We start from the raw sequence: 26,473 nt of genomic DNA, 5'->3' as shown, positions 1-26,473 counted from the left end.
GAGAGAGAGATAGCGAGAGAGGGAACACAAGCCGGGGGAGTGGAAGAGGGAGAAGCAGGCTTCCCGCGGAGCAGGGAGCCCGATGCGGGCCTGGATCCCAGGACCCCGGGATCATGACCTGAGCCGAAGGCAGATGCTTAACGACTGAGCCACCCAGGCGCCCAACAGTCTTAATGTTCTTATGAAAAAGGAAGTTCATGAACGGCAACTGAGTTGTGCTATCATAAAACTATATTCATAGCTTATTAACTAATACCTAGCTTTGTTTAAATTTTTAAAAATATTTTCACATATTTTAAGTCCCAAATTAATATTCTCCTTCATTCTATTTACAGTCTTCTGAAGCAATCTTTGCAGTGAGTTCATTTATCCTGAAAATATTACTGAAGCTATTTTGAAAGGATGATATTCAATATAATAGCTGAAACACAAAATAGTACAGATGTGCTATCACCTACAGATTTATGGAAACTTCTAAACATGCTACAAACACCTTTCCAATTACTGTATTTCCAATTCTCTAATATATAACTGTTCAAGTATGACAAATTACATTGTGGCATCTAAAGGAATTAATATCCACTAAAGTCCAATCGAAATCATTCAAGCATAGATTAAACTTAAGCTGCAAGACAATACTAATCATCCCCGTGACTTCCTCTCCCCACCCCTAACAAAGCCTACACTGGGCTCCTCTTACACAAGTACACATAAAAAGAAAAACACCCAAATAATTCATAACAGAATTGTTTTAATCTTTAAATGAAAACCCAACATAATTATAAAACCAAAATCTCTTCTGTTGTGTGGAAAGGAAAATAAATCTTACACATTCACTATTCATATATGTAATAAACCAAATGTCATCAATTATCTAGCATACAGGAGGGCATACAGAATAGACAATAATATTCAAAGTAATTCTCCACAAGAAGCTGAGTGATTACAAAGAGGTCATATATAAAGAACGCTTTTACTTTTAATATGACAAAACAGACAACACATTTACCTCAATGTTTTCATTTGCAAGGTATAACACTCCCAAGTTGGTCCATGCAACAGCATTCTAAAAAACATACATATACAATTAGGATCCCGCCTAAATGGCAGTCTCAGAAAATTATTAACACTAAATTTTGAAGTTCTTTATCATAGATAGATACAAAGAACACCCACAATTTGTTCCGATTGGATAGACTTGATGAAACAGTGTTGAGCAAGGGCGTAATTTCCAATACCTGAAAAATACAGAATTTGATGAAACTGAACTTTATTACCTAAAACAATCTTCTAAAAATATTGAAGTGTTACTCAGTTCTTACCATTGTGACATGAAACCACACCAAGAGCATTCCAGTATAAGTGATTTTTACTGTCAAGTCTCACTGCCTTTTTCAGACACTGAAAAGTAAAATTAGATTAATTTTTATATCTTGGAACATCAGCATTTATATCAAGATAAATGTCGTTTTATATGAAAACACGATAGTATCTACTTTATCAAAAACATCTATCAGAAAAGCACTTAGTTTTTTAAAAAGTTTATAAAAAATTTCTCAAAACCGTACATGTAAAGATTTCTCCAACAACTCTTTAAGATCATTTGTATTGTTGCCTGTTTCTGCTAGATGTTGTGCTTGGCGATAATAATTAATTCCAAGATCACACCATGTATTAGATGTAGACATCAGTTTTAACGCACGACCATAACACCTATGGAAATACAAAAATAAATGTAACGTTTTGTTAAAATGTTCTAATTCAAAATGAATGTCATTAACTAGCAATCTTTGTAAATTACCTTCCTCCAAGATGGAGAAGCTCATTCTTCTTTAATACTTGTTTTCCTTCTTTCTGACCTAGAAGGATTCCTAAAACCTTAACGTTCACTTTAGATGGTGAGACAGCATACAGACTGGTACAAGCATCCCCAACTAGCTTCCAAAGGCAAGACACATCAGCTTGGCGCTGCAGAGCCCTAAAAAAATAGTGTGATTCTTATAATTTTTTCCAAACAATAGGAAATTTATCTCTCTCATTACAATCTTAATTACAAATTACTTCCTTGGTTAAGTGCAGTGAATGCTTTACTAAATTCTTTCTAAATGGATAACATCTTATCATCTCCCTATTAGGAAGAAGAAAGGAAGGGAGGGAAGGAAAACTGGTTATTTTAAATGCCAGAAATTTTGCAAACATCTCTTTGGTACTCTTCATCATTTTTGTTAGAAGTAGCAGAAATCATATAATCAATATGTCAATAAATTTTCCAGGACCAATTCACCATTAAGACTGAACTTTTTTTTAACTATGCTCTCTGTATTTGTCTTTTTAAACAATAACCAAAGTAGTCAAGTCAGTAACTCTCTCACAGTTAATTATTCTAAACTCATGTTTTGGCTTGTTGATCTTCAGTCAAATAAAAAAGACTGGTAAATGTATAATATATTAAATATATTTGGTGGTCCAAAGGATTTTTATTCTCTGAGACCAAGATTACCTAAAAGCTAAATATGAAAATGTGAAAATCCATATTTATTGAAGCAAATAAAACTGCATGCACAAGCTTAAAAGAGTAATTAAAATTTCAATTATGGTGATAAAGGTCACTTCTTTTAGAATGAGAAAAATCTCAGCTTCCATTTCTCTTCAGTTTTCTCTTCTCAAGATCTTATAAATAAAACACGACAATTTCACTTAAGCCAAGTCTCAATAATCAGCTATGTTACTGGCAGATGGACAAGCAGATGGAACATTTCTCATAGCCTTTTCTACTAAAAGAGTCCAGCCAAAAATCATTTTCCAATATCTTCCTGAGAAATAAGATTAATTATGGCAGTCATCACTGAAAGCCCACTGTGAGGATCAGGAGGAAGGAAAACACTGTTTGTAGTTCCTCTGCCTAAATATCTTAGCATAATTTCTAAAACTGACAACATGATAGAGAGTATAATGCTAAGTGAAATAAGTCAGTCAGAGAAAGGCAAATAACATATGATCTTACTCATATGTGAAATATAAGAAACAAAACAAACAAGCAAAGGAAAAAAAAAAAGGCACAAACCAAGAAACAGACTATTAACTATAGAGAACAAACTGATGGTTACCAGAGGGGTGGTGGGTAGGGGAATGGGGAGATGAGGGGGCGGGGGGGAATTAAAGAGTATACTTGTAGTGAAAAAAGGTAAAATAAAATAAAATAAAAATACCTAAAAATAAAAAATAAAATAAAATTGACAGCATGAAAGAAGAAAACAGAGGGGAGAAAAAAGAAAAACAGGCAATTTCAACAGCCTAAATTCTTATTTCCTTTAAAGTTCAATAAAAAATAAAATATCGGGCGCCTGGGTGGCTCAGTCGGTTAAGCGTCTGCCTTCGGCTCAGGTCATGATCCCGGAGTCCTGGGATCGAGTCCCGCATCGGGCTCCCTGCTCGGCGGGGAGTCTGCTTCTCCCTCTACCTCTCCCCCCTCTCATGCTCTCTCTCTCTCTCATTCTCTCTCTCAAATAAATAAAAAATCTTAAAAAATAAAAAAATAAAAAAAAAATATCTATAAAATGAAATAACTTCTAATCACCCTTACATAAGAATTGTGGTAATATGAACTTTTAAGTCTAGAAGTAAACATAAATTTGGAGATTATCACTTAAAAAGTTTTACAGACCTCCATTTAGTTGGCTATGAATGCTACATGCTACCCAGAACAAAATTTCCCATTGTCAGAAAGGCTGTGTTTGTACCTCAAGTATCATCACTGAAAGGTTCACATTTACTCTTAAATACTAGTTCAAACGAAGCATGCCCTCTTCACGATACCCTCTCCTATTTGGAAAGATCTATATTATGTGAGACTTGAAAAGTAGCAATAAAAATCTGTGGGAGAGAAAAGGCTAAGGTTTTCTTTTCATATTTGGTTCACACTCAAAGAAAATCAATTCTGGAGCAACCAAATCAACAGGAACCAGAAGAGAAGGCAAGTAGGAAAAGAAAGGAAAGGGAGCACAAAAAAGATGTATAAGAAAAAAAAAATTCAAATGTATGTGTAACAGACTTTTAAAAATCATCTAACAAATAACACTCTATTTCGCTAGTGAAATTACAGTTCTATAAAATACCAGATTTACTCAAATTTTTCTGATTCCCTTAGTATTAGACATCACTTTTTTTCCTACACAGATTCTCTCCAGGAACAATGAGATTGCTCATTTCCCCTCATCTTCAGCCCTACCAATATACCTAAAACAGGCCCTTACTAGGGAATGTAACACTGATACATTGTATCCAAGCTGCCACTCCCCTGACAGACTGCTTCTTCCTTCCCACCCTTCCCCATGCATCTAGCATGTCAGCTGCTACTAAGTGCAAGAAATTGTATCTGTTCCCCAATGCAAAATTAATATAATATGTATATTATCGAATTCATTGGCTAGTATCTTTATGTTTGATATTCTGAAAAATGATTGCTTTATCTAACAGAATAAATACATAAAGATTTTCTAACCTCAGCTTTATTATAATTCTAAGATAATAAACACAATGAATAATAAGAATAATACTAACCAAGTAAAATATTCCAGTGCTTTTTCTATGTAGTCTACAGCTTTCCCATCAAGATAATCGACTAGAGCCGCTTTTGCCATCATGAGATGGCATTCACCCAAACCTAAAATCAGGTTAAGTTTATAGTTATTAAAACACACACAAGAAACACTTAGAATAAAGTTGATAAAAACGTAGTGATGTGATATTAAAGCCACTTTCCAGAAAACAAAACTCAGTAGTATTATATAAAAATTATCTTTAAGTATGGTCTGGCATACATTTAGTATGGAATTCAAATGGCAGGGTTCTGTTGGAGTAAATATGTACTAAAAGTGATAAAAATCTATGGAAAAGAATTTCCTTGACTTTGGGCAAGTTACTTAATTCAAAACCTCAGCTTTGAAAATGCTACTAAATGCTTCTCTCCTTCATATTACTATTTATTAACTATTGTGAAACAAGATTTGATCTTTTTATATTCAAAACTGGATAGCAAACTACACTGTAAAAATTAAATGAAATAGCAATTTCCTAAAGATTTAATAAATGTGAATTCTTCTCTTGAGGAAAGTTTTACAAAATTTAAAAAGTTTCCAAGACCTAAGTTATGTATCACTTATAACATATACTATTTCTGACTTAAACCCCAATTGTTTCACTTAAAAAAGAAAAAGAAATGGAGTAAAGGACATATAATGGGCTCCAGGTTTTTTAAAATGGTTAGATATAATCATATAAAATTTAGATTATATATGGATGGTGGTGTTTTACTTTATATTACCAAAAATCTTTTGTTAAGGAGTAGGTATATACGGAGAAACTAAAATTGATTTAGGTATTACAAAACAATGTAAGTTGTCCCTAACGTTCAAAAAATGAAAAAAAATCTGTAAGTTAAAAAGTAATTAAAAGGTATTGAGATATTCTGAAGCTATAGTGAATTAAGTATTAAAATATAAGAGCAGGGAAACTCTTGTTTTAGAGATCCATTAAATAGCTATCATGCTATTTGTTCTAAAAGTTAAATGTTTATCATATTACTATTTATTTATTGTTAGAAAACAAGATCTGCTCTTTCTATATTCAAATCTATATAACAAGTCATACTATAAGAGGTCCATGAAAGAAGACACTTGCTGTTGACTAAAGAAGTCCTTTTTAGGTTATGAAATACATTTAGGAAGTTTACTCAAGGATTTTATACTCCATTATCACAAAAGTCAAGGAGGTATTAAAAAATTACCTTTCAAAGCCGGCACATAGTCTTCTTTCTTTTTAATGATCAGCTGGTATTGAGCTATCGCCTCCTTATATTTGCCTAGGACTTGCTGTATTGCTGCAACCTTAAACACACTGTATGTGGATTCTGGGTTCAGCTCACTGGCTTTTGTGAAGGATTTCAAGGCTGTTGTATAGCCACCTCTGCTTAAGTATGCCTCTCCTAATGACTCCCAACAATTGAAGTCCTTTGGGTCTGCTCTTAATGCTGCCTGTAAACTAAAATTTCAGTAAATAGTAAGAGAACTGAAAGTAAAAGAACTACTTCCACATCTAAAATGAAAATATAAAATAAATAATTCAACTGAATCACATATATCCATAGTTCCTTCTATTTACGAAAGTGCTATTTAAAACAGTATAAGGGGCACCTGGGCGGCTTAGTCGGTTGAGTGACAACTCTTGATTTTGGCTCAGGTTATGATCTTGGGGTTGTGGAATTGAGCTCTGTCTTGGGCTCCACACTCAGCTGGAAGTCTGCTTCAGATTCTCTCTCTCTCTGCCCCTCCCCACTCCCCTCATGCACTCTCTCTCTCTCAAATAAATCTTAAAAAAAATAAATAAAGCAGATATACCTGTTCCTTTTACAACCTGAATATATTTTATATAACTTGAATATTTTAATACTAAAAAATTTTATTACAATTTTGGAATGAATAAGAACAAAATATTTTTCAAACAAGCGCTGGCCAGAATTATTTTCCTTGACTATCTGGAAGAATTCCAGTTTCCCACCAAAATAGGTATATATCTCCATATGCCTCATGACAATTAATAATCCCCCACTGATCCTTCCACCAAAACAGAAATATCACAGTATTCTAGATATTGACCTAAATCAGAAACTTTTTCTCCATTCAAATATATACATATATGTATTTGTTAATGTTTTCACAAATTAGAGGGAAAAAATAACTGCTACAACAATTTGTTAGGTTCAGAAAAAAGATACTTTCTTTTCCTGTCTATAAAGAAAATATACAAGGCTTATAATTAATTGTGATCATTCACATTTAAGTATTCATTTTAAGTTTTCAGTGTGACTGTAGTAATAAATGAAATTTATCTCTCGTAGTATAACCAAAAAACTTTATATACAGACTGAGGTCTTATAAACTTAATTAAACTGAGGGACGCCTGGGTGGCTCAGTCGGTTGAGCGTCTGCCTTCAGCTCATGTCATGATCCCAGAGTCCTGGGATCAAGTCCCGCTTCGGGCTCCCTGCTCAGCGGGGAGTGTGTTTCTCCCTCTGCCCCTCCCCCTGCTCGTGCTCTCTCTTGCTCACTCTCTCTCTCTCAAATAAATAAAATCTTTAAAAAAAAACTTAATTAAATTGATAGAGAGATGCTATATTCTCATTACTAGGAAATGCCAAGGCTCTGTTACACTTCCTTGTAAACACAAAGTCTTTGTTTTTCATTTTTTTAAACTGGTACAGTTTAAAAAGTACAGCTGACATAAAATATTATATTAGTTTCAGGTGTATAACATACTGATTTGAAATTTACAGACACTATGAAATGTTCACCATGATAAGTGTAGTTGATAAGTGTAATTACCACCTGTCACCAAAGTTATTACAACATGATTGACTATATTCCGTATGCTGTACTTTTCATCCCTGTGGACTTATTTATTTTACAATGGGAAGTCTGTACCACTTAATCCCCTTCACTTATCTTATTATTATTATGTGTTTATTATTATTAAATATATTTTATGTATTCTTTTTTTTTTTAAAGATTTTTATTTATTTATTTGAGATAGACAGAATGAGAGAGACAGAGAGCACATGAGAGGGGGGAGGGTCAGAGGGAGAAGCAGGCTCCCTGCCGAGCAGGGAGCCTGATGCAGGACTCGATCCAGGGACTCCAGGATCATGACCTGAGCCGAAGGCAGTCACTTAACCAACTGAGCCACCCAGGCGCCCAATTTTATGTATTCTTTTTTTTAAAAGTAAGCTCTATGCCCAACATGGGGCTTAAGCTCACAACCTTGAGATCAAGAGTCGCATGCTCCACCAACTGAGCCAGTCAGGATCCCCTATTTCATTTATTCTTAAGAATGGTTCAAACCAAATAACTAAAAAGGAGCTGCACCACATCACATGAAGCTGGCAAATGTATCTCCTGCCCCAAAACAAAGCATGCCACTGGGAGAACAACAAAGGTATCAGCCTCAGCTTTTTAACATTCCTTAAGTTTCCACTGAGAACCTATTATATGCATAACACTAGGAAGATTTCACTTCATTAGAATGGCCAACTCCTTAACAACTGGACATCATTTAATTCATTTTTGCAATTTCAGTGCCTTGCAGATAATAAGAACCAATCAACTATAAATAAATTTTGCTATTTCTTCTCTCAAAATATAACCTGGAATGAGGCAACTTGTAAAGTCCACTTTGGGTATAAATAGAGTTTAATTTAAGGAACCAATATGCTAATAGTTTAAATACACTAAGGTGTCTTACTCAGCCACAGCTTGAGAATGCTGACCAGCTTTCAAATAGTATAGTCCTCGCCTAAGCCAGGCCCATTTTGCCGTTCCAGCACCTGCCTTTTGAGTTACTGTTGTTAGGGTAGCTAAGGCAGTTTCCTGAAATTAATAAAAGACTAATATTAGACATCTCAAATATCATAAAAATATACAACACCTATGTAAAGTACCCAAATGTATTTTCATTTACCACTTCCTAATTTTTAAACTTACACTGTTATATATTCAACTACGGTTTTAAAATAAGTGATGAGTAATGTAATGTCTGCCAATGAAAAGAAAATTTACTCCATAAACAGTGGCAAAAATATTTCTATTGCATCTACAAAGAAAAATAAAAAATAAAAACTTTCAAGGACACACATATAAAAATATTTCTATTTCTATACCCAGGATAAAAAGGCAAAAGTGTTTAAGTTACTGGACATACCATCTCTTCAAGCTCCACACTTAAGTCAACTGCCGCAGCTCCAGATTCAGCATCAGTATCATCTAATTCAAAAGCTTTCCTGTAACAGCCACGGGCTCTGTTTTTATCTCCTACCACATCTCTGTAGTAATGACCTAAATAGCAGAAAACTTTGCCCATGTATGTATCCAGTCTGGCAGCCTTTGAAATAAAGATTGACAGTAACACAATATTAAAGTTTGTCTGTGAGGTTCTTTTTAAAAACACAGAAGATAAATACACAGGTTAAAAGAAAAATAGAACACTTTTGTTAAACATACAAAAATATGCCAACACATCCCTTAATGTAAGATTTAAAGCAATAGGAAAGCTGGATGTCACTGCTTAGAGAATGCAAACAAGTGTAAAAATATTATTTCTTTGTTAAAAAGAAATGCGAAATTAGAGTTATTATTACATTAACCTTCTTTTATGCATCAAGATAAGCATGTAAGACTTTTAGATCTTTAACATCTAAAATACAAGAAATTCAGGGCGCCTGGGTGGCTCAGTCGTTAAGCGTCTGCCTTCGGCTCAGGTCATGATCCCAGGGTCCTGGGATCGAGCCGCTTCTCCCTCTCCCTCTGCCTGTTGGTCTGCCTACTTGTGCTCTCTCTCTCTCTCTGTCAAATAAATAAATAAAATCTTTAAATAAATAAAATAAAAGAAATTAAACATCTAGAATTATATATGCCCATATTACAGTGGAAATTACCTAAAAACAATATTTTTCTCCAGAGATAATTATGTCTCATCTTCTATAATGTGTGTTTCTGAAATAAGTAACTTCTACATTTTTTATTTTCTCCTTGAAAATCTACATAACATTCTCACAAAACCCAATGTGTAAGAGATGAAACACCATAAAAAATCCAGTTAAAAAAAAAACAAAAACAAAAAACAGTTCAGGGGTGCCTAGGTGGCATAGTCAGTTAAGCGTCAGACTCCTGGTTTCGGCTCAGGTCAAGATCTCATGGTTGTGAGACGGAGCCCCGCGTCAGGCTCCGTACTGAGCATGAAGCCTGCTTAAATTCTCTCTCTCCCTCTCCCTCTGTTCCTCCCAATCATGCTCTCGCTCTCTCTTTAAAATAAATAAATTAAAAAAAAAAAAAAAACAGTTCAGAAAACAGTAATTTTAAGTGCCTAACTTATCTATTTATGATTTTATTACAAATCCATTTCAACTAAGAATTGAATAGTAGCATTTGTTTTACCTTTAGAAAGTGGGTAAGAGCCTTTGTTTTATCTTTTCTTGTTTCTTCATCCATGAACCAATATGTTAACCCAAGTTGGTAATGATATTCAGCAACTTCAGCATCTTTCTCAAGAGCTCTCTGAAAACTAAGTCACCAAAGGGAAGTAAAAAGATACACAGAACACACACACAAACACACACACACAATGTAGGAAACTCCTAGTTGGGACAAAGTTTGAGTGATTCAAAGATGCTAAATCAGATGTAAGTTATTACTTTAGAATTTAGATTATAATGAGAAAAAAATACTATTTGAAGAGGAGCTTATAAAAGCACAATGGCCTTTTAGCTTTACCAATGTGCTAAGCATTTAGGAGGACACATCAAACATTGTATCTACTCACTGACCATTACGATCAGCTAGTTAAATTTCATACCCATTATGGAATTTTCTTACAGGTACTGTGCTACATGTTAAACATTTCTTAAAAATACTAACGCTTACACAGATCAAATTTATACAATACGGATCTTTATCAAACCTACTCATTTTGAATTTTTGAGAAACATAATAAATTAAGATATGACTAGACCTATAAGCAATCTAAACATATCCTTACCATTTCTCTGCTTGTAGATAGTCCTTTTTGGTAAAATGAATCAAAGCCTCCAGGGCATGAACTTCAGCTAGGTCAGGGTAAGAAGAGAGAAGGTCTTCCATAATCTATAAAGTAGGTATCTGTCAATTCTTTATCCAAATTAAGCCACTTGTAGCTTAAAAAAATTCCCAATTTGGGGAACCTAGGTGGCTCAGTTATTTAAGCATCTGACTCTTGATTTCGGCTCAGGGCATGACCTCAAGGTTGTGAGATGGAGCCCCACGTCAGGCTCTGTGCTGGGAGTGGGCCTGCTTGAGATTCTCTCTCCTCTCTTTCTGCCCTTCCCCCACCAAAAAATTCCCAGTTTGAATGAAAAAAACCAACCTTTGAAGCTTCATCTAATGAGCCTTTGTTCAGATAGGCCAAGCTTTTAAGAACCAAAAGTCCTGGGATATTATTTGCATCAGAAACCTAGAAAATAATTGTAAAGAAATTAAGTCTCTTTCAACACAGAGCAGCAATGTTTGCTTTAATTAAGGAATGACCATAGAAGAGCAGAGTAAAGACATACAGGTCCTGATTTTTATCACTATGAACACATTCATTCTTTGTAATCTTTTTATCAGAGAAAATTTCAAAAACATTTCAAAAAATTAGAGAACAGTACAATAATCCCACATGTACTCATTATCCAGCTTCTAAATTATTAATTCAAAATCAATCTTTTCTCATCCATACCTCTCTACCCATTTCACTATACTCCTGCTTAGATTATCCCAGATATTATAACTTTTCATCTGATACTTTAGCATATATATCTAAAAAGTTCATTTTTATATAATATAATTGTACTATCACTACAAACACCTAGACAAAACCAACAATACATCCTTAGTATCATCAAAAAATTAGCAAGTGTTCAAATTTCTCAGTTGGCTCAGAAAATATTTTAAGAATTTATTTGTTTTAATCAAAATCCAAATAAAGTACATACATTTCAAGAGGCTGATGTCTCTTAAGTCTCCTTCAATCTATAGGGCTCCCTTCCATTCTTTTTTCCTCCCTTACAATTTAATTGTTGAAAAATATGGGCCACTTGTCACATTTCTCACAGTCTGGATTTTACTGAATGTATTCTCATGGTCCTGACATGTCCCTTGGTCCCTGTATCTTCTGTAAATTAGTAGTTAGCCTTCAACAGTTAATATGATTCAGGTTTGATGCTTTGGCAGGAATATTTCACGTGTCCATGCACTTGGTTATGTACAGTTCTTTGTTCTGGGTGATGTTAGCAATCACTGATCTTCAATGCCTAGATCTATTAATTCATTATGGATTGCAAAATGGTGATTTTTCTAATTCTATATTCCTTCTTTCCTTATTGATGGAACATTTCAACAAAAAAAAATTTTCCTCCTCTTATTATCTATTTGATTATTCTGAGGAACAGTTCATAAAGGAAAGGCAGGGTAAATACTATGAATGTTTCCAAATTGTTTCTTAGCATCCTCCAAAGAGTTTTTTATTGAGGATGTTTTACTGATTTTTTTTTTTTTGTATCATCTTGAATACATGAATTTAAACTTAAACATATTTGATATCTTTCTGTCCACTGTAGTTACTGGTGCTCAAACTCCCCTTTAGCCATGACAATCAATCCATGGTAGTTCCTAAGCCTTTCTAATATAATTCTAGTAGGCTTTGATAGTTTCCTTGCTTTCTAGCATTCTAAAATGTCCTGGGCTCATACATTTTCTGTTTCAGACCTGGACTTCATCAGCTCTCTAAGAAACTTTTCTTTTTGTGTGTGTGTGAATAAAAAAACAAAGATTGGAAAGACCTCCTCAAAGCATTCACACAAAATACATTACTGGTAGAAGGCAAGTAGAAAATAAGAAATTAAGATATTAGTTCTTGAAGGATGCTGACAACTGTTCTAATTTTAATGAAATATTATGAAATGCAAAGCCCTTTGAAATATACAAAACAATGATATTTTAAAAATTCAAAACCCCACAATAAACTGAGTGATACAATTTTAATTTTAGATTAAAAAAATGGCCTTTATCTGACAAAAATCTGTAAAAGCACCATGTTGTTATAATTCATAATTTACTAGTTTTTTGCCAGGGATTTTCAAATTGCTTGAACCAAAAAAACATTAAGAAACAGGATTCCTTCTTAAATATCAATCTCCTTCTGTTTTATTAAACTGAAAAACAAATAAACAATACTGTCTACTATGAAGCTACTGTGTCCTTCATTGTTCTTATCAATAATCTATGCACTCTTTATTGAAGGAAAAAATTTAGAATCCCAAATTAATAATAATCAAGTAGTAATAGCCCAAGAGGGCAAAAAGAGAAAAGGAGAATAAGAACAAGACTAAAGAAAGAAATTGCATCATATGAAGAACATTGTAAGTACTTAACCAAAAGGCAAACAAATAACTTCAGTAGTTTCCACGTGTGTGAATGATTTAGAAAATGCAGATGTGGTGAATTCATATCTCTAATGCAAAATCTGTTTAAAAGTAAATACTTATAAGGAGAGAGTGGTTGATGCCTGGTTGACTGGAAAAAATAAAGTTGAAGGGAAAAACCTGGTAAGACTACCTGATCAAGAGTACAAATTGCTTCCACTGAAGATTCATAATCTGAGAGTTTAATCAAAGCCTCTGCTTTCAAACGGAGACAAAGATTCTTCTGATGAAGACTGCCACCAGACACACCAAGATTATTTATGTTCTTCAGAGCTGACAAAATTAAGGACATTTGAATGAAGACAACCATATTACTTCATTTTTTTCTTCTTGTTAAGGGTGATAAATAATAAATTAGAGATACAATAAGAATAAATTGCCAAAACAATATACATGAAGAATAATTCAGAGCCAAATATAAATTCTTCCCTGAATTCTTTATGGAAATATCTGCATTAAAAAAAAAAAAAAAATAGAACAGACCTAAATTTAAAATCTCTACCTTTATGTAACATAACATGAACATCCCAAAATACAATGGCTATCTATATCTGCTACATAACAAAGGTTTAGCAAAGCATCAGTAAAAAACCTAGCAAATGAGGGATACTGAGGGAAAAGAAGTTGAATTCAAATGGACCAGGGTGAACTGCTTCTCAACTACAGAGGCTAGGCCACCAGCTAGGTCAAGAGCAGTGAACTACTTTTATGATTTCCTATCCCCTCATGTGACCCATCTGATCACATTCAAATAGGCTCCAGATGCCTAAGACTTCTCTTATTTATATCAGAGGAATCAAAAATTCCTGAAGTCCTGGACGCACCAGAAACTTCCCTGTTACAAAGACAGAGCACCTCCACACAAGCCTAAACTGACTGTCAAAATTCCAAGTGCAGGGATCCTTTGAAAAACACTCATTGTTAGTTTAAAAGAAAATACACTACATGCATATACACTTGGCATTACTTAACCACCTCAATGAAATTTAAATTAGTAACTTAAAATACAAAATAAAGCATATAAGTTTCTTTAAACCACTATCTTTTTCTCCTTTAATATGAAAAGAAATAGGGTTGGCCACCCTTACAGATGTCAGGAATACCTTGATTGCATGAAAGAACAGCTTCCTTAGGTCTATGCATTTTAACTTGGGCTTCTGCCAGATGATACCATCCAGTTGTGCAAAGAGGGCTTTCCTTTAAACCTAAAAGGAAAAAAGCAATCACAAAATCCAAGCTTTCTATGACTACTGAGAAAAATGGCAACACCATCTACTCCCCAAATCAGATCCCTTCTTTCCCTTGTCGCTCATATATAATTATTCAGAACACTGATTCCATGCCCCAATCATTTCTCTACCACCACTACACTTCAGCTCCCATTTCCACCATCTTTATCCCAGATCACTGAGGGGCTTGCCACCCACTCCAATTCATTCTCTACACTGTAGCCAGAATAGCTCTACAAATACAAATGGAATTATGAAATTCCCCTGCTTAAAACCTTCCACAAGTTCCTGGCTACCCTTAGGATAACATGCAAACTCCTTCACAAAGTGTGTAAGGCCCCTCTCCAGTCTCCTTTCTTGACTCTTACATCTTGTTGAACTGCCATGAATTCCAGCTGTGCTCTCAGTCTCAGGCTATTTCACCTCTTGGCTTGAAATGCTCTTCCCACCCTAAGCTTGTATTTGTTATTCAGATATCTATGTGACTATAAGTTCATCCAGAAACATCATACCTAACAAAACTAAGTTAAAGATTCCTAAGGATGGGGGGGGGATACATATATATATATATACACACACATATATATACACACATATAATTATACTTACTTTACAAATGAAAACATTGAGACAGAGAATTTAATTACTTTTCTCAAGGTCTTGAAATTAGTGAGTGGCAGAGTTGGAATCCAGACCTAAGCAGACTCTAGAGTATGTATTTTTTCACTTCTATTTTAAATATACATTCCTCAAAGAAAGGCCCAAAGATAACTGCCTATTGAGTATGTTAGCTAGGATGTAAGGAGGAATTATTCAGATTAGAGGGCTGAAAGTTATGAGCAGAAGAGAAGGGAAGGGACAAAATGGGAAGGGAAGGAATGTGTTTTGTTTCACACAACCAGCAGAACCTACCCAGGAACCTGCTAGGATAGCCTCTTGCATGAGCCAGTCTGAGCCACTTTGGAGCTCAGGGCCTATATCAAAGCCCATCTAAGTGATCCTGAAGTTACTGTAAGCTCATTATAACACTAAGATTTATTGCTATGGATGGGGTTTTCGGCCATTTTTGGAACGTACATTGTATGCACTAGCATGTTGACATGCTAGGCATCTGTAGCTCAACCAAAGTGCCTAATTAATAGCATATGGATTCATTATATTAGAAAATGAAGCATGGGAGCAGGAAAGGGCAAGAAATCAGACTCGGGAGGGTTGCAAACCTTGTGAAGGAGTTTCCATGTTATCCTAAGGGCAGCCGAAAACCCATGGAAGGTTTTAAGCAGAGGAAGAGATATGTATATATTAAGTTTCTTAATGCATACACCAGCTCTCTACCCCTGCCCCCTAATACACTGAATAAAAGTTTCCTGTACTAACCCCACAGGGAGACACTGCCTTACGGGCTATTTCCCTGTCTTCTTACTTGTGACAAATGTTGTTTCAACACTTTCTTGGGTTGTGTTCAATTTAATGCACCCCAAGCAGTGATACCCCTGAGTCTGGTTACAACTATACCTCATGTTACATGCTCTACACTGTACGCTTACCTTCTGTTAGGTTCCTAACAGCATCTTCATACTTTTTGTCTTGTAATGCTTTAATGCCTAAACCAATGAAGCCTGGACCACTTTTGGAATCCATTTCCACTAGTCTGCAACAATACTGCTGTCCTTCATCAGTAAGACTGCCTGGAATTAAAAAGAAAAGTTATTAGCATACATACTCCAAATTTCCAATTGCCAAAACATATATACTTCAAGCTCAAATGCTGTCTTACACATTCTCCACCATATCCTGACTCCAGGAATTCAAAACTTAAATAGACCAACAATACCAAAAAATATTAACATATCATTAAAAAAATTACGCTTCTTCATCTTCTTAAATATCGGAAGTAGAAACTACTTTACCCACTGCAGTATGGGGGTAAACTGAACCTGAAGTCATACTCAAGGGTTTCAAACAAGAAACCTACTCCTACTTGCTACTACGCTAAGACACACAGCCTCCCGCTTGCCAGCTCTCCTTTTCCTATTCCACAGTAACTTCACTAATCTCTCTCCTTGGGCAACCATGTGCTGCTAGAGATGTGGCAGCCAGGATGCCAAATCGAGTGGATTCTTCCAGAATCCTATGACCAAAAGACAGACTATTTGTCAAGATACTATACAAAAACTTAGTCATATTTTTCTTAGGTTTACAAGTTCAGCAGTACATTTCTACCTTCTTTCAAAAACTTTCTTTTCCTGTATAAGTTAATGGTTAAACCTATGTAACAGTCATCCAATGCCTACATTTGTTCCAAATTTATTTTGGTAAAATAATTTAGTTTAGAAAACACTATTTATTGTGTTATATTTCCATTTTTTCCAACCTCCATCTCAGGATTTCCATTCCCAGAAAAGCATAAAAACAAGCAGAAAATATTTCTGCTTTGAGAATAAACTGTGAAGAGTACTCAGCACTTTAATAAATTGCTTAATCATATAAGAAAATTCTTAAAAACCAACACTACAACTTGAAGCAATAAATATGGGGAACAAATAAAAATAATTTGTTTGAGGGATGCCTGGGTGGCTCAGTCGGTTAAGCATCTGCCTTTGGCTCAGGTCATGATCCCAGGGTACTGGGATCGAGTCCCACGTCAGGCTCCTTGCTCAGCGGGGAGTCTGCTTCTCCCTCTGCCTGCCACTCCCTCTGCTTGTGCTCTATCTCTCTCCCCCTCTCTTTCCCTGACAAATAAATAAAAATCTTTGAAAAAAATAATAATTTGTTTGAAAAAGCAGTCTGATGCTTTACTATCTATGTAAAACATATGCCCCCAGACCACATGTGGAGCCACTCTTTCAGTCTCAGATGTCGAAGATAAACTCCTTGCATGTTACCATTTATTTTATATATTTCAAATTTTTCAAAACCATATACACACCAGTGCATAATCCATGATATTATACATTGATTTAGAAGTCCAAGTTAGTACCAAAAATTCAAAAAATTCTTAACGGCTAAAGAATTAGAACTTCAATACTGTTTGGTGAGATACGAAAACAAAGTGGAAGAAATACTACTTTTTTAGTTATCCAGTACAAAAGACCTGAGCCAGCTATTATTATCCTTCTAGACATGAATTTCCTTCTGTCAACCTATTCTCATTATGGCTTCCATAAATGTAATTTCCAAAAGCAGACGTGCCTAATTTCATACACCTTCCTCCTCCCAAGCAAACCAGTGGGGTTTTTTTCCTCCCCTTTTCAACCAGTGGTATTATCTAAACTAGACATCAGAATCACCTGGAGAATGCTAACCCCCCCACTCTCAAAGTTTCTGATTTCAATGTTAGACCTGAAAGCTGGCACTTCTAGTAAGTTCTCAGGTATACTGATGCTACAAGTTCAGAGACCACACTTAAGAACCACAGGCCTATAGTATTTACCAACACCATATACCACCTTTATTGTTAGTCTTATATATATACTGCAGTTGCTACCTCTGTAGCTAAATAGTAACTTCTAGAAGGTAGGAACTAGCATGGTATCCTGTACACATTAGGCATCCATTAAATACTGTAATGATTCTTTAAGAATACTATTATGAATTAATGTACCAAAAGGCTTAGTCTGTTAATAAGTAACGGCTGAGAATTACTATGGAAAATTAAAAATCATCACCATTCTAAAAAAGAAAATAAAACGGCTATTAAAATTTTACCTTCAATTTCTAGCCATCTGAGTCAACTATCTTACTCCATAGAAACGTAATTCATGAGAGTACCTTGGCTACATAAACTGCCCTTATTATAAAAAACACACCTATGATAGAAAGAAAAGCTAATCATGCATCATCCCAATGACTATCCATATGCACGGTACCTAAAAACGTACACAGGTAAACAAAATGTGGGTAGGTAGATGAAAACTGTTTGTAAAAGGCTAAGATGAACATGAAAAACTTCTAAATAAGATAAATCTTCCTTAATATCTGGGAGCACGGGGCGCCTGGGTGGCTCAGTTGGTTAAGCGACTGCCTTCGGCTCAGGTCATGATCCTGGAGTCCCGGGATCAAGTCCCACATCTGGCTCCCTGCTCGGCAGGGAGTCTGCTTCTCCCTCTGACCCTCCCCCTTTCATGCTCTCTCTCTCTCTCTCATTCTCGCTCTCAAATAAATAAATAAAATCTTTAAAAAAAAAAAATCTGGGAGCACAATTACAGAAACCAAGAGATTTGGGGAGACTATGTTCTAGCCCTTGGGAAACATACTCTCTACGTATGACTAAGAACAAATGACACTTAGAGGAATCTTCTCTGGTGTTCCCAAAAACTGTCAACAGTAGTAACAACATCACTGATGCTTTGTAGAGACAAGGGATATTCCAAAGCTTCAGCTCTCAATCCTCTTCTCCATACTAACTCTTGCTGAGAATACTAGCTAAATAATATGTGGAGAATAGAAACAGAGAGGAAATACACTTGATTTCTTTTTGAATAGAAAATCATTTCTTTAACTTATCTGCTCTTTTTAACATTTAAAAGAGTCTAAGATTCCAGGCTTAACAACTTTAAAACAAGTTTGACAATATTATTTTTATTTCTCAATAAGGCAAGCTAGACTTGGGGCTGATGAATGCTAAATCTCTAAGAATAAAAGGCATTCTGAAGAGATTCAGGGTAGATGCCAAGTAATACCTATAAGAATTGTTTCCTAAAGTTTACCACAAAAAAAAAAGGTGATTTTTAAAAATAACTAATTGCTGACATCACAAAGAAATTGATCACTACTATAGAATTCTTCTTTTAAATAAACCTAGCTTGGGGAAAAAAAACCAAAATGGCATATATTCATTTCTTTATTTTCATCCAGATTTTCTAATATTTCCAGAGCACAAAATCTTAAGCTCTTTCATGTTTGAATTTGAAGAACCAAGCTTTCTTATCCTCCCCCATTTCAACTATAAAGCAAAATAAAATAAACCGAAAAGGTCATTTAGCATGAAATAACATTTCATCAGCTGACAACTGTGAAAGCTATTCACTACTTGTTATGTGAAGCTTTATAAACTGAGTCATTTTGAAAATGAATCTTCAAGTCTCAACATGCAAAGGAGGACAAAGGAGAATGAAATACATTTGTCCCCAGTGGAAGAGAACCCAGTGATTAACTGCTGTGAAGTAGCAAATTCCGCAGATACTAAAGCACGCTGGAGGAGGATAGGTCAGCTTTTAAATACCTAACAGTTTCAGAAGTTCTTCATACACAGAAAGTTTGGTTTAGAGGAGCAATGAAAAGAAAACAAGAAATCATTAAGCACAGCTTCCTACTGTCTGGCATTAACTATTCAACTTTTACCCCTAGAATAATGCTTTACCTTAGAAAGTACCTAAGCCTGAATGGCTCCATCCCACAGATTCTCACAACCAATGATTCTACAGAGAAAAAACTCTTCCTTGGTGTACCATGTATGTAAATATCCACCTACCCACTCCCCTTTACCAGGAATATAAGCCTTTCCTTCTTTAAATTCTGCAAAATAACCTCTCCAGGAATGATTTTTTTTCATATAAACCAACACATTCTCCAATCATTCAGCATAACCACTTGCTATCTCTTTATTCTAGAACACTTTGTCAAATACTGAATTTATGTGCATAACTCTATAGACTTTGTTGATTTAATTTCTTCTATAATTTTGTAGTTTTTTTTTAATATGGGGGCCATGCTTATTTCACAAATCCACGTTATAGGCATACATGTGCTTATTGAGAAAGCATTCAATCAGTCCTCAAAAAGAAATTTCAAGTATCCTCTTGTGTCATTTGGCATGTGACAAGGTCAAGGATGAGGGAATAGTACAGAACATTAATACCCGAAAGAAAATAGAGAAAAAAAGGGTGAACACCAGCCATTGGTTTCTCAATAGCAATTGTAATAGCAGAAAAAGGGTGGAGGAATGGGTACCAGAGACCAATTACAAAACCAGCCCATTTATCTTGGAAATGTATTAGGATTCATGTTAAAATTTAAAGAAACTAGGTGAATTCTGGAACTGTTCCCTGTCAGTGGGGGGAAAAAAAACCCACAAAAATTCACAAGCATGCTCCTCATATTGAAAGTCTCCTACTATGTCTCATCCTCCTTGACCTCAAAGCAAAGTTCACAATGTTAACTAGCCCTCTCTTCCTGAACCTCTCCTCCCAGGCAACACTACCGCAATTCTTCTCTTACTCCTCTAAAAGTTACCAACCCCTTTGCATGCTTCCTCCTCTCCTTAAACATAGTCAGCCAAATCCCTGGATTATTTCTTTTAATATCTGCTAACCATTTCTTCCTACTCTTCTCCCATCATTGAAATCTAAGTTTCAATGCAATCACTTTGGTTAGGAAAGATAGCCCTAAATAAAAACCTCCTAATCATAAAGTTAGTTGCTCAATCTGTCAGTACAGATGTCCTTTCTGAAATGTTCTTTCTTCCCTTCTCTGTTGCTTCACATCAGGTTCCACCAACTTCCTGTTGGACCTCTCTGCTTCTCTGTTTTCTACTTTTCTCTTTCCCTCCCTTTCTCTTCAAGCCAGCCAGCACCACCCAAGACATAGTTTTCAGCTTTTTGCTCTTTAGTCATCCTCTGAAGTCATCCACTCCACTTCACTTTGGTGATTTCCAAACCTTATGTCTAGCCTTAGTATTGATCTCTCATCTGCAAGCCCGATGGGCATTTCCCTTTAAATGTCCATTAACCTCTCCTCTCCACAACTCAACTTTCTTACAGATGATCATTCCACATTAGGCCAACTTTTCAAGAGAGCTAAAATTATTTTCTCCCTCCCTTTACAGCTTAACAAATCTATTTTTTTCATTCATCTGTTACTTTCTATTCCCACTATCATAGCCCCAGTTCATTCATTCTCAAGATCATTTAGTCTACCCAATCTAGTCTACCTTCTATACAATCTATCCCACATATCATATTAGTTTGACTTTATACTTCATAAATCGATTCACTACAACATTTACTACAACATTTCTTCTCTCACATTAGTGAAAAGTACTCTTACAAGTCTATCTCTGACTCAATTAAAGCAAAGGGGATCCACTTACTTCTCACCAAAAAAATACAACACTTAAGGTAATAGTTCTGAATTTTAATTCAGACATGGCGGGGAGGTGGGGGGAGTACAAGTAGGACTTAGAAGGGAAAGTTAAAGTGGGGAGAGCCAAGACAGATGCAATGATACTCTTTCAAAAGGCATTTTCCCTCAGTTACCTCTATCACTAGTTTTCAACAATTTTTCTATAATGACACCTGTGATAGTCATTCACATACAAAGCATTCCCAGGTGTATACTCATTTAGCAACAAAATGAAAACAATTAAATTAGTAAAACTATGCAAACTTTATAATCACTGACACATTGGTGATAGTACTGTTATTTCTATTTCAGTGACTGATTTCTGTGAACTTTGCTCATCAGCTGAATACAGGCACAGACAGGAGTAATGGTTAAATTATGTAAAAATCTATTCAGCACAGATACTGACAAAGAGGACAGAGGCTGGTGTGAAAACCCATTGGGTCAACCTCCTGTAAACTGACTGAACACCAGCCCTGGGCACGAGACATCCACAGGCATGGGTTCCAGCAACTTCCAGCATGCTGGCTTTCATCAGCTCTCTCTCCCCCCACCAAGAAAGGAAACACTGAAGAGCACAAGGGGCGCCTGGGTGGCTCAGTCGTTAAACATCTGCCTTCGGCTCAGGTCATGATCCCAGGGTCCTGGGATCAAGCCCCGAATCGGGCTCCCTGCTCAGCGGGAAGCCTGCTTCTCCCTCGCCCACTCCCCTTGCTTGTGTTCCCTCTCTCGCTGTCTCTCTCTGTCAAATAAATAAATAAAAATCTCTAAAAAAAAAAAAAGAAGAGCACGAGGCATAAGCTAAGACATACTCTCTGACTTGAATCTGCTCTATTTCATTAAAAAAGGAGATCATTCACAAGCTTCATTACTTTATAGTATTATAGCATCTATAACCAGTACTTGTGAACTAAAACATCAGCTCTGAGAATGTATGACATTCATAGCCCTAGGCAATATAGTCCAACCTACTCAACCAAAATCTCTTAGTTATTCCTTCCACTAGAGCAAATAAAACCATTTTAGTATTCCTAAAAATTGCAACCTACCTCCATACTTCTGCTCATGCCATCTAGAGTACTTTTCACCTCCTCCTATTTATCGGATTTCTATGGAAAATTTAAGACTCATTTCAATTCTCACCTTCCAAAAGACTTCATTGATCAACAGTGAACTCAGTAGTTCATAATTCCTCTGTATCATTATACTCTCCTACATTTATTAGCCTCTTCATGTGCACAAAGACAATGCACTGTACTTCCTTTTACGTCCAAAAATATTCAAACAATACCTTACACAGGGTAAGCACTGAAACAATTTTTGATTGATAGCAGCAACACTCCCACATGTTCATACACTTCTAGAACACACAATATAATAGGGAAGAAATTACCTGATTCAATTAAATGCAAACAAAGCACTTCTAGTGGATATTGTACAGTGGGATAGATGTTTATCATTCCTTCACAGGCCTTCTTCAATCTAGCAGTCTCATGAGGAAACTTGAAAATATAAAAGTAAAATAAACTAAGTAATAGTAAAATATGCTTGTGAACACTTTCCTAATTAGAATATAAAAGTCACATAGAGATTTTAAAAATCAACTTACTTTGGATAAACAGTGAATGAAATGTCTATAAAGAACTTGGTGATCCTCACTAGGAATCTTATCTGATAAGTCCAGTGCATTCTCAAAAGCAGTTAAAAGCTGAAACAAACAAAAAAGCTATCATCTTTAGCATACTGAAATGACAAATGTAATAAACAGTTGAAGGTATAAGACTCACTTATACAATATACCACCTCAACTAACGAACTGCAAATGTATTTTATTGTCTCATATTTTCCTATATTGTCTGGCCCTGACAATTTCAAAGAGGAAAAAAATGTCTATGCAAGTTTTAGAATAGGTCTAACTCCAACTGGCCAGGAGACTGCACTGAACTATTGAGGGATAAATATAAATTAGCATCATGAATTTAACAAAACATTCTTGTAAGTGCTTGCTGTTCCCTATAAAGTAGTCAACTGGAGAGGTATAGTCTTATTTATATACCAGTGTAACTGCAACTATTCAGATCATTTTTAAAACATCTCTACTGAAATCACCAGTATGTTCCTTGGAATATTTTCAATGGTTACAAATCTTCAATCTTAAATAAATTTGTAAAGTTATACTTATGTCAAAAGAAAACCAGAAATATGACTGAAGTATAATAAAATCACTTCTTATCCAGTATTACTAAATGACTTTGAAGAAAATTCCGAAAGAAGCTTTCTAAATATGTTTTGAGCAAGAACAATACTAGAATCCAAATCAAGCACTTTAAAGGATACCATTCATATAGTTATATAAGTTCTACCTTTTTTTTTTAAATGAATTTCCATGACTTTATTTTTTTATTTTTTAAAGTAGGCTCCACGCCCAGTGAGACTTGAATTCATGACCCTGATATCAAGACCTTAGCTGAGATCAAAAGTCGTATGTTTAAATGATTGAGCCACCCATGAGCCCCTCCATAACTTTAAAAATGAAAAAGTCTCAATACTGTTCACTACCTCCAAATTTCTTTGTAAAAGTATGGTATAAAGTCTACATAAATAGGGAAAATTTTACTCCTCTGATAAAGTTAATAATCTTGCAAAAAGGGAAGCCTAACTTATACCGTTTAGCACAAGGGGTTTCAAAAAAAAAATTAATGCAATTAATCCATTTGGAAAACAGGTGATACATTTTTTCTGAACACACTTAAATAAGCAAAATTATCATTAGAATTCAAGATGAAAATAACCCCACCCCGAAATCCTATTATCCTATTTAACAGTTAAACATCAATTCTTAAAATGATGACAAGCATAATTAGCTCTCTTTCATGGAGGAGCATAGTACAGATAATTCAAAAAAAAACATTTACTTATTTTGGTATTTGGTGTATGTTTGATATTTTGGTAACCTATAGTTTTTCAAGGAAAGCAATGAAGCCATAATATGAAGATATGATTTAAGAGAAGTTCACAGATCACCTAATTTTGTCACTGCTCAATTTTTTCCCACAACTAAATCTATACACAGATAAGCCAACACACAAACAAATGCAAATTATATTCTTCTATTTTTATCTCCAGCATTTAGGACACTGCCTGATATATATAAAAGATTCTATATAAAATAAATATTTTCTGAAAAAAGGATTAAGGATTAAATGAACAATCATACAAAGAAATGAACTTCTCATCCTATATTCAGTCTATAAGTGCTTACATTTAAAAAGTCCATTCAAATTTCACAAGTATACACTGATGGCTATGTACGATAATAAGAAATTAAGTTTACTTTTCAACTTACAAATATAAAAAAGTAGAATGGAGATATTTTCCAATTACAGTTCAAAATCAATGGACTGTTTTAGTCTTTTTAAAAATTCTTTTCAATTACTTCAAAATCTATAAACTAAAATGGAATATTTCTAGATATAAGTACCCTATATACTTTAAACAAAATACGGAGTTGCTAAACCTCAAAGTAATTTAGTACTCTTACTTCACAAACATAAAGAAACACACTTTTAAACAAACCTTAAGTAAGTACAACTTCATAGAAATTACAGCAGTTTTGTGAAAGCCAATTTCACAATTTCTTTTTCATGGTGATTAAAAAACGGATTTACTGTGGATTCTTATGAACACAAGGAAGTAAACTGTGATACCCTGAATACCAAGTCCACTCTGTCCAGACTTAATACGAAGACTGCAGGCCAGGAATTTTGACTGTATCAGCAAGAACCTCTCTGAATTTAAAATTGAACACTTATAAAATATCAATTTTGACATATGGTACTTTCCTATATTACACCATTATGTTTCCATTTGCTAAATTCAATTAAATGATTAATCTTCATGACACAAATTGTAGGGAATAAAGGGGTCAATACCAATTGCTGGGTCTCATTATTTTGATCCTCAGTACTCTCAGCCAGCAACTGAGTCAATTTCCTCCATAGCTGATGAAGCTCGTGGTTGTCTGCACCTTCCTCCTGCCGTGTCTTTATCAATTTGTGCCATGTTCTGGCCACCTAGCAAGAAGGAGATTTAAATGTTTTTAAATTAATCTTAAATATCAAAAATGCCAATTAAAAATATAAAATCTACAAATAAAAATATTTTTCATTTGCTAATACATAAAAATAGCAAAAGCACAGAACTCCACCTATTATGAATTCCCCAAGAAATAGGTGACTGGGCAAATCCACACAGCCCCGATATTAGAAGTACAACTAAGATACCAGAGTGGAAACAGGAATAATGGCTACATATCCCAATCCTTGTAACTCATAGCATCAGCTATGGATGCACCACAAATGCATCACTAAATTCTACAGACGATGCTTTTACTTATTTTATTTATCCCTGCCCAGTTGCAAAAAGGTTTGGAAGTTAGAATAACTAAAACTTGAATTTTAATTTAGTTTCAAAACACTGTTATTTGTAATATCTCTCTATATTCTTTTAACATCATACTACATATTATTTTTTTTTTAATTTTCCCTTAAGCTAAATGAAAGCTTTCTTCTAATAATGCCTTTAGTAAAAGAAGTCTACTACCCCAGCAAATCATTAACCAACCTCTACGTGTTTCTTTTCTTGGTAATATAGATCCACAAGTTTCTTACAGACATCGCACCACTTCTGTTTGTCAACACTTAGAATAAAAAATTAAAAAAAAAAAAGGATTTTGAATCTGATTAATGAAAACAACCAAAGGCTTAAGATACTAAAATTAAAATATCCCAATAATACTACTGTCAGGTACTATTTTAAATTAGAACATATCCTCTTTCATACCACAGGAAAATTTTATAAAATAAGCCTCTCATTAAAAAAGAAAAGGTTTAAGAAATATCTTCCATTATATTAACCGAAAATTTTATCAAAATTCCCAAATTAGTCAATCCATTTACTAATAGTGTTTTGATTCTGTTTCAATCACAATCAAAAGATTCTGTAACAATGGTGTAAAAGAAAAATACTTCTCAATTCCCAGTAAATGTTTGGAGTACTTCTATGTAAGTTTTAATCA

At 34.7% G+C, this 26,473-nt stretch overlaps 1 protein-coding gene across 6 annotated transcripts in view; it reads right to left on the bottom strand.

The window, feature by feature from the left end:
• The window catches only part of SKIC3 (SKI3 subunit of superkiller complex), a 156,554-nt gene that overhangs the window by 43,296 nt on the left and 86,785 nt on the right, over positions 1–26,473 (bottom strand). For all 6 annotated transcript variants that reach the window (XM_081826536.1, XM_081826537.1, XM_031035077.2 and 3 more), the window contains 19 exons: positions 26,020–26,095; positions 25,329–25,469; positions 23,006–23,104; positions 22,790–22,898; positions 15,822–15,962; positions 14,149–14,250; positions 13,179–13,318; positions 10,948–11,034; positions 10,585–10,688; positions 9,984–10,110; positions 8,752–8,931; positions 8,296–8,420; positions 5,786–6,039; positions 4,561–4,663; positions 1,802–1,978; positions 1,569–1,713; positions 1,323–1,401; positions 1,177–1,238; positions 1,010–1,066 (listed from right to left, as the gene is read on the bottom strand). In XM_081826536.1, the coding sequence (XP_081682662.1) occupies positions 1,010–1,066; positions 1,177–1,238; positions 1,323–1,401; positions 1,569–1,713; positions 1,802–1,978; positions 4,561–4,663; positions 5,786–6,039; positions 8,296–8,420; positions 8,752–8,931; positions 9,984–10,110; positions 10,585–10,688; positions 10,948–11,034; positions 13,179–13,318; positions 14,149–14,250; positions 15,822–15,962; positions 22,790–22,898; positions 23,006–23,104; positions 25,329–25,469; positions 26,020–26,095 (2,308 nt within the window). The remainder of the gene's footprint in view (positions 1–1,009; positions 1,067–1,176; positions 1,239–1,322; positions 1,402–1,568; positions 1,714–1,801; positions 1,979–4,560; positions 4,664–5,785; positions 6,040–8,295; positions 8,421–8,751; positions 8,932–9,983; positions 10,111–10,584; positions 10,689–10,947; positions 11,035–13,178; positions 13,319–14,148; positions 14,251–15,821; positions 15,963–22,789; positions 22,899–23,005; positions 23,105–25,328; positions 25,470–26,019; positions 26,096–26,473) is intronic.

Source organism: Leptonychotes weddellii, chromosome 7, assembly GCF_054177405.1.
Source record: "Leptonychotes weddellii isolate Sample4059 chromosome 7, ASM5417740v2, whole genome shotgun sequence".
Taxonomy (NCBI): domain Eukaryota; kingdom Metazoa; phylum Chordata; class Mammalia; order Carnivora; family Phocidae; genus Leptonychotes; species Leptonychotes weddellii.
Note: the sequence above shows the minus strand (reverse complement) of the source record. Positions and strands in the feature narration are given on the sequence as shown.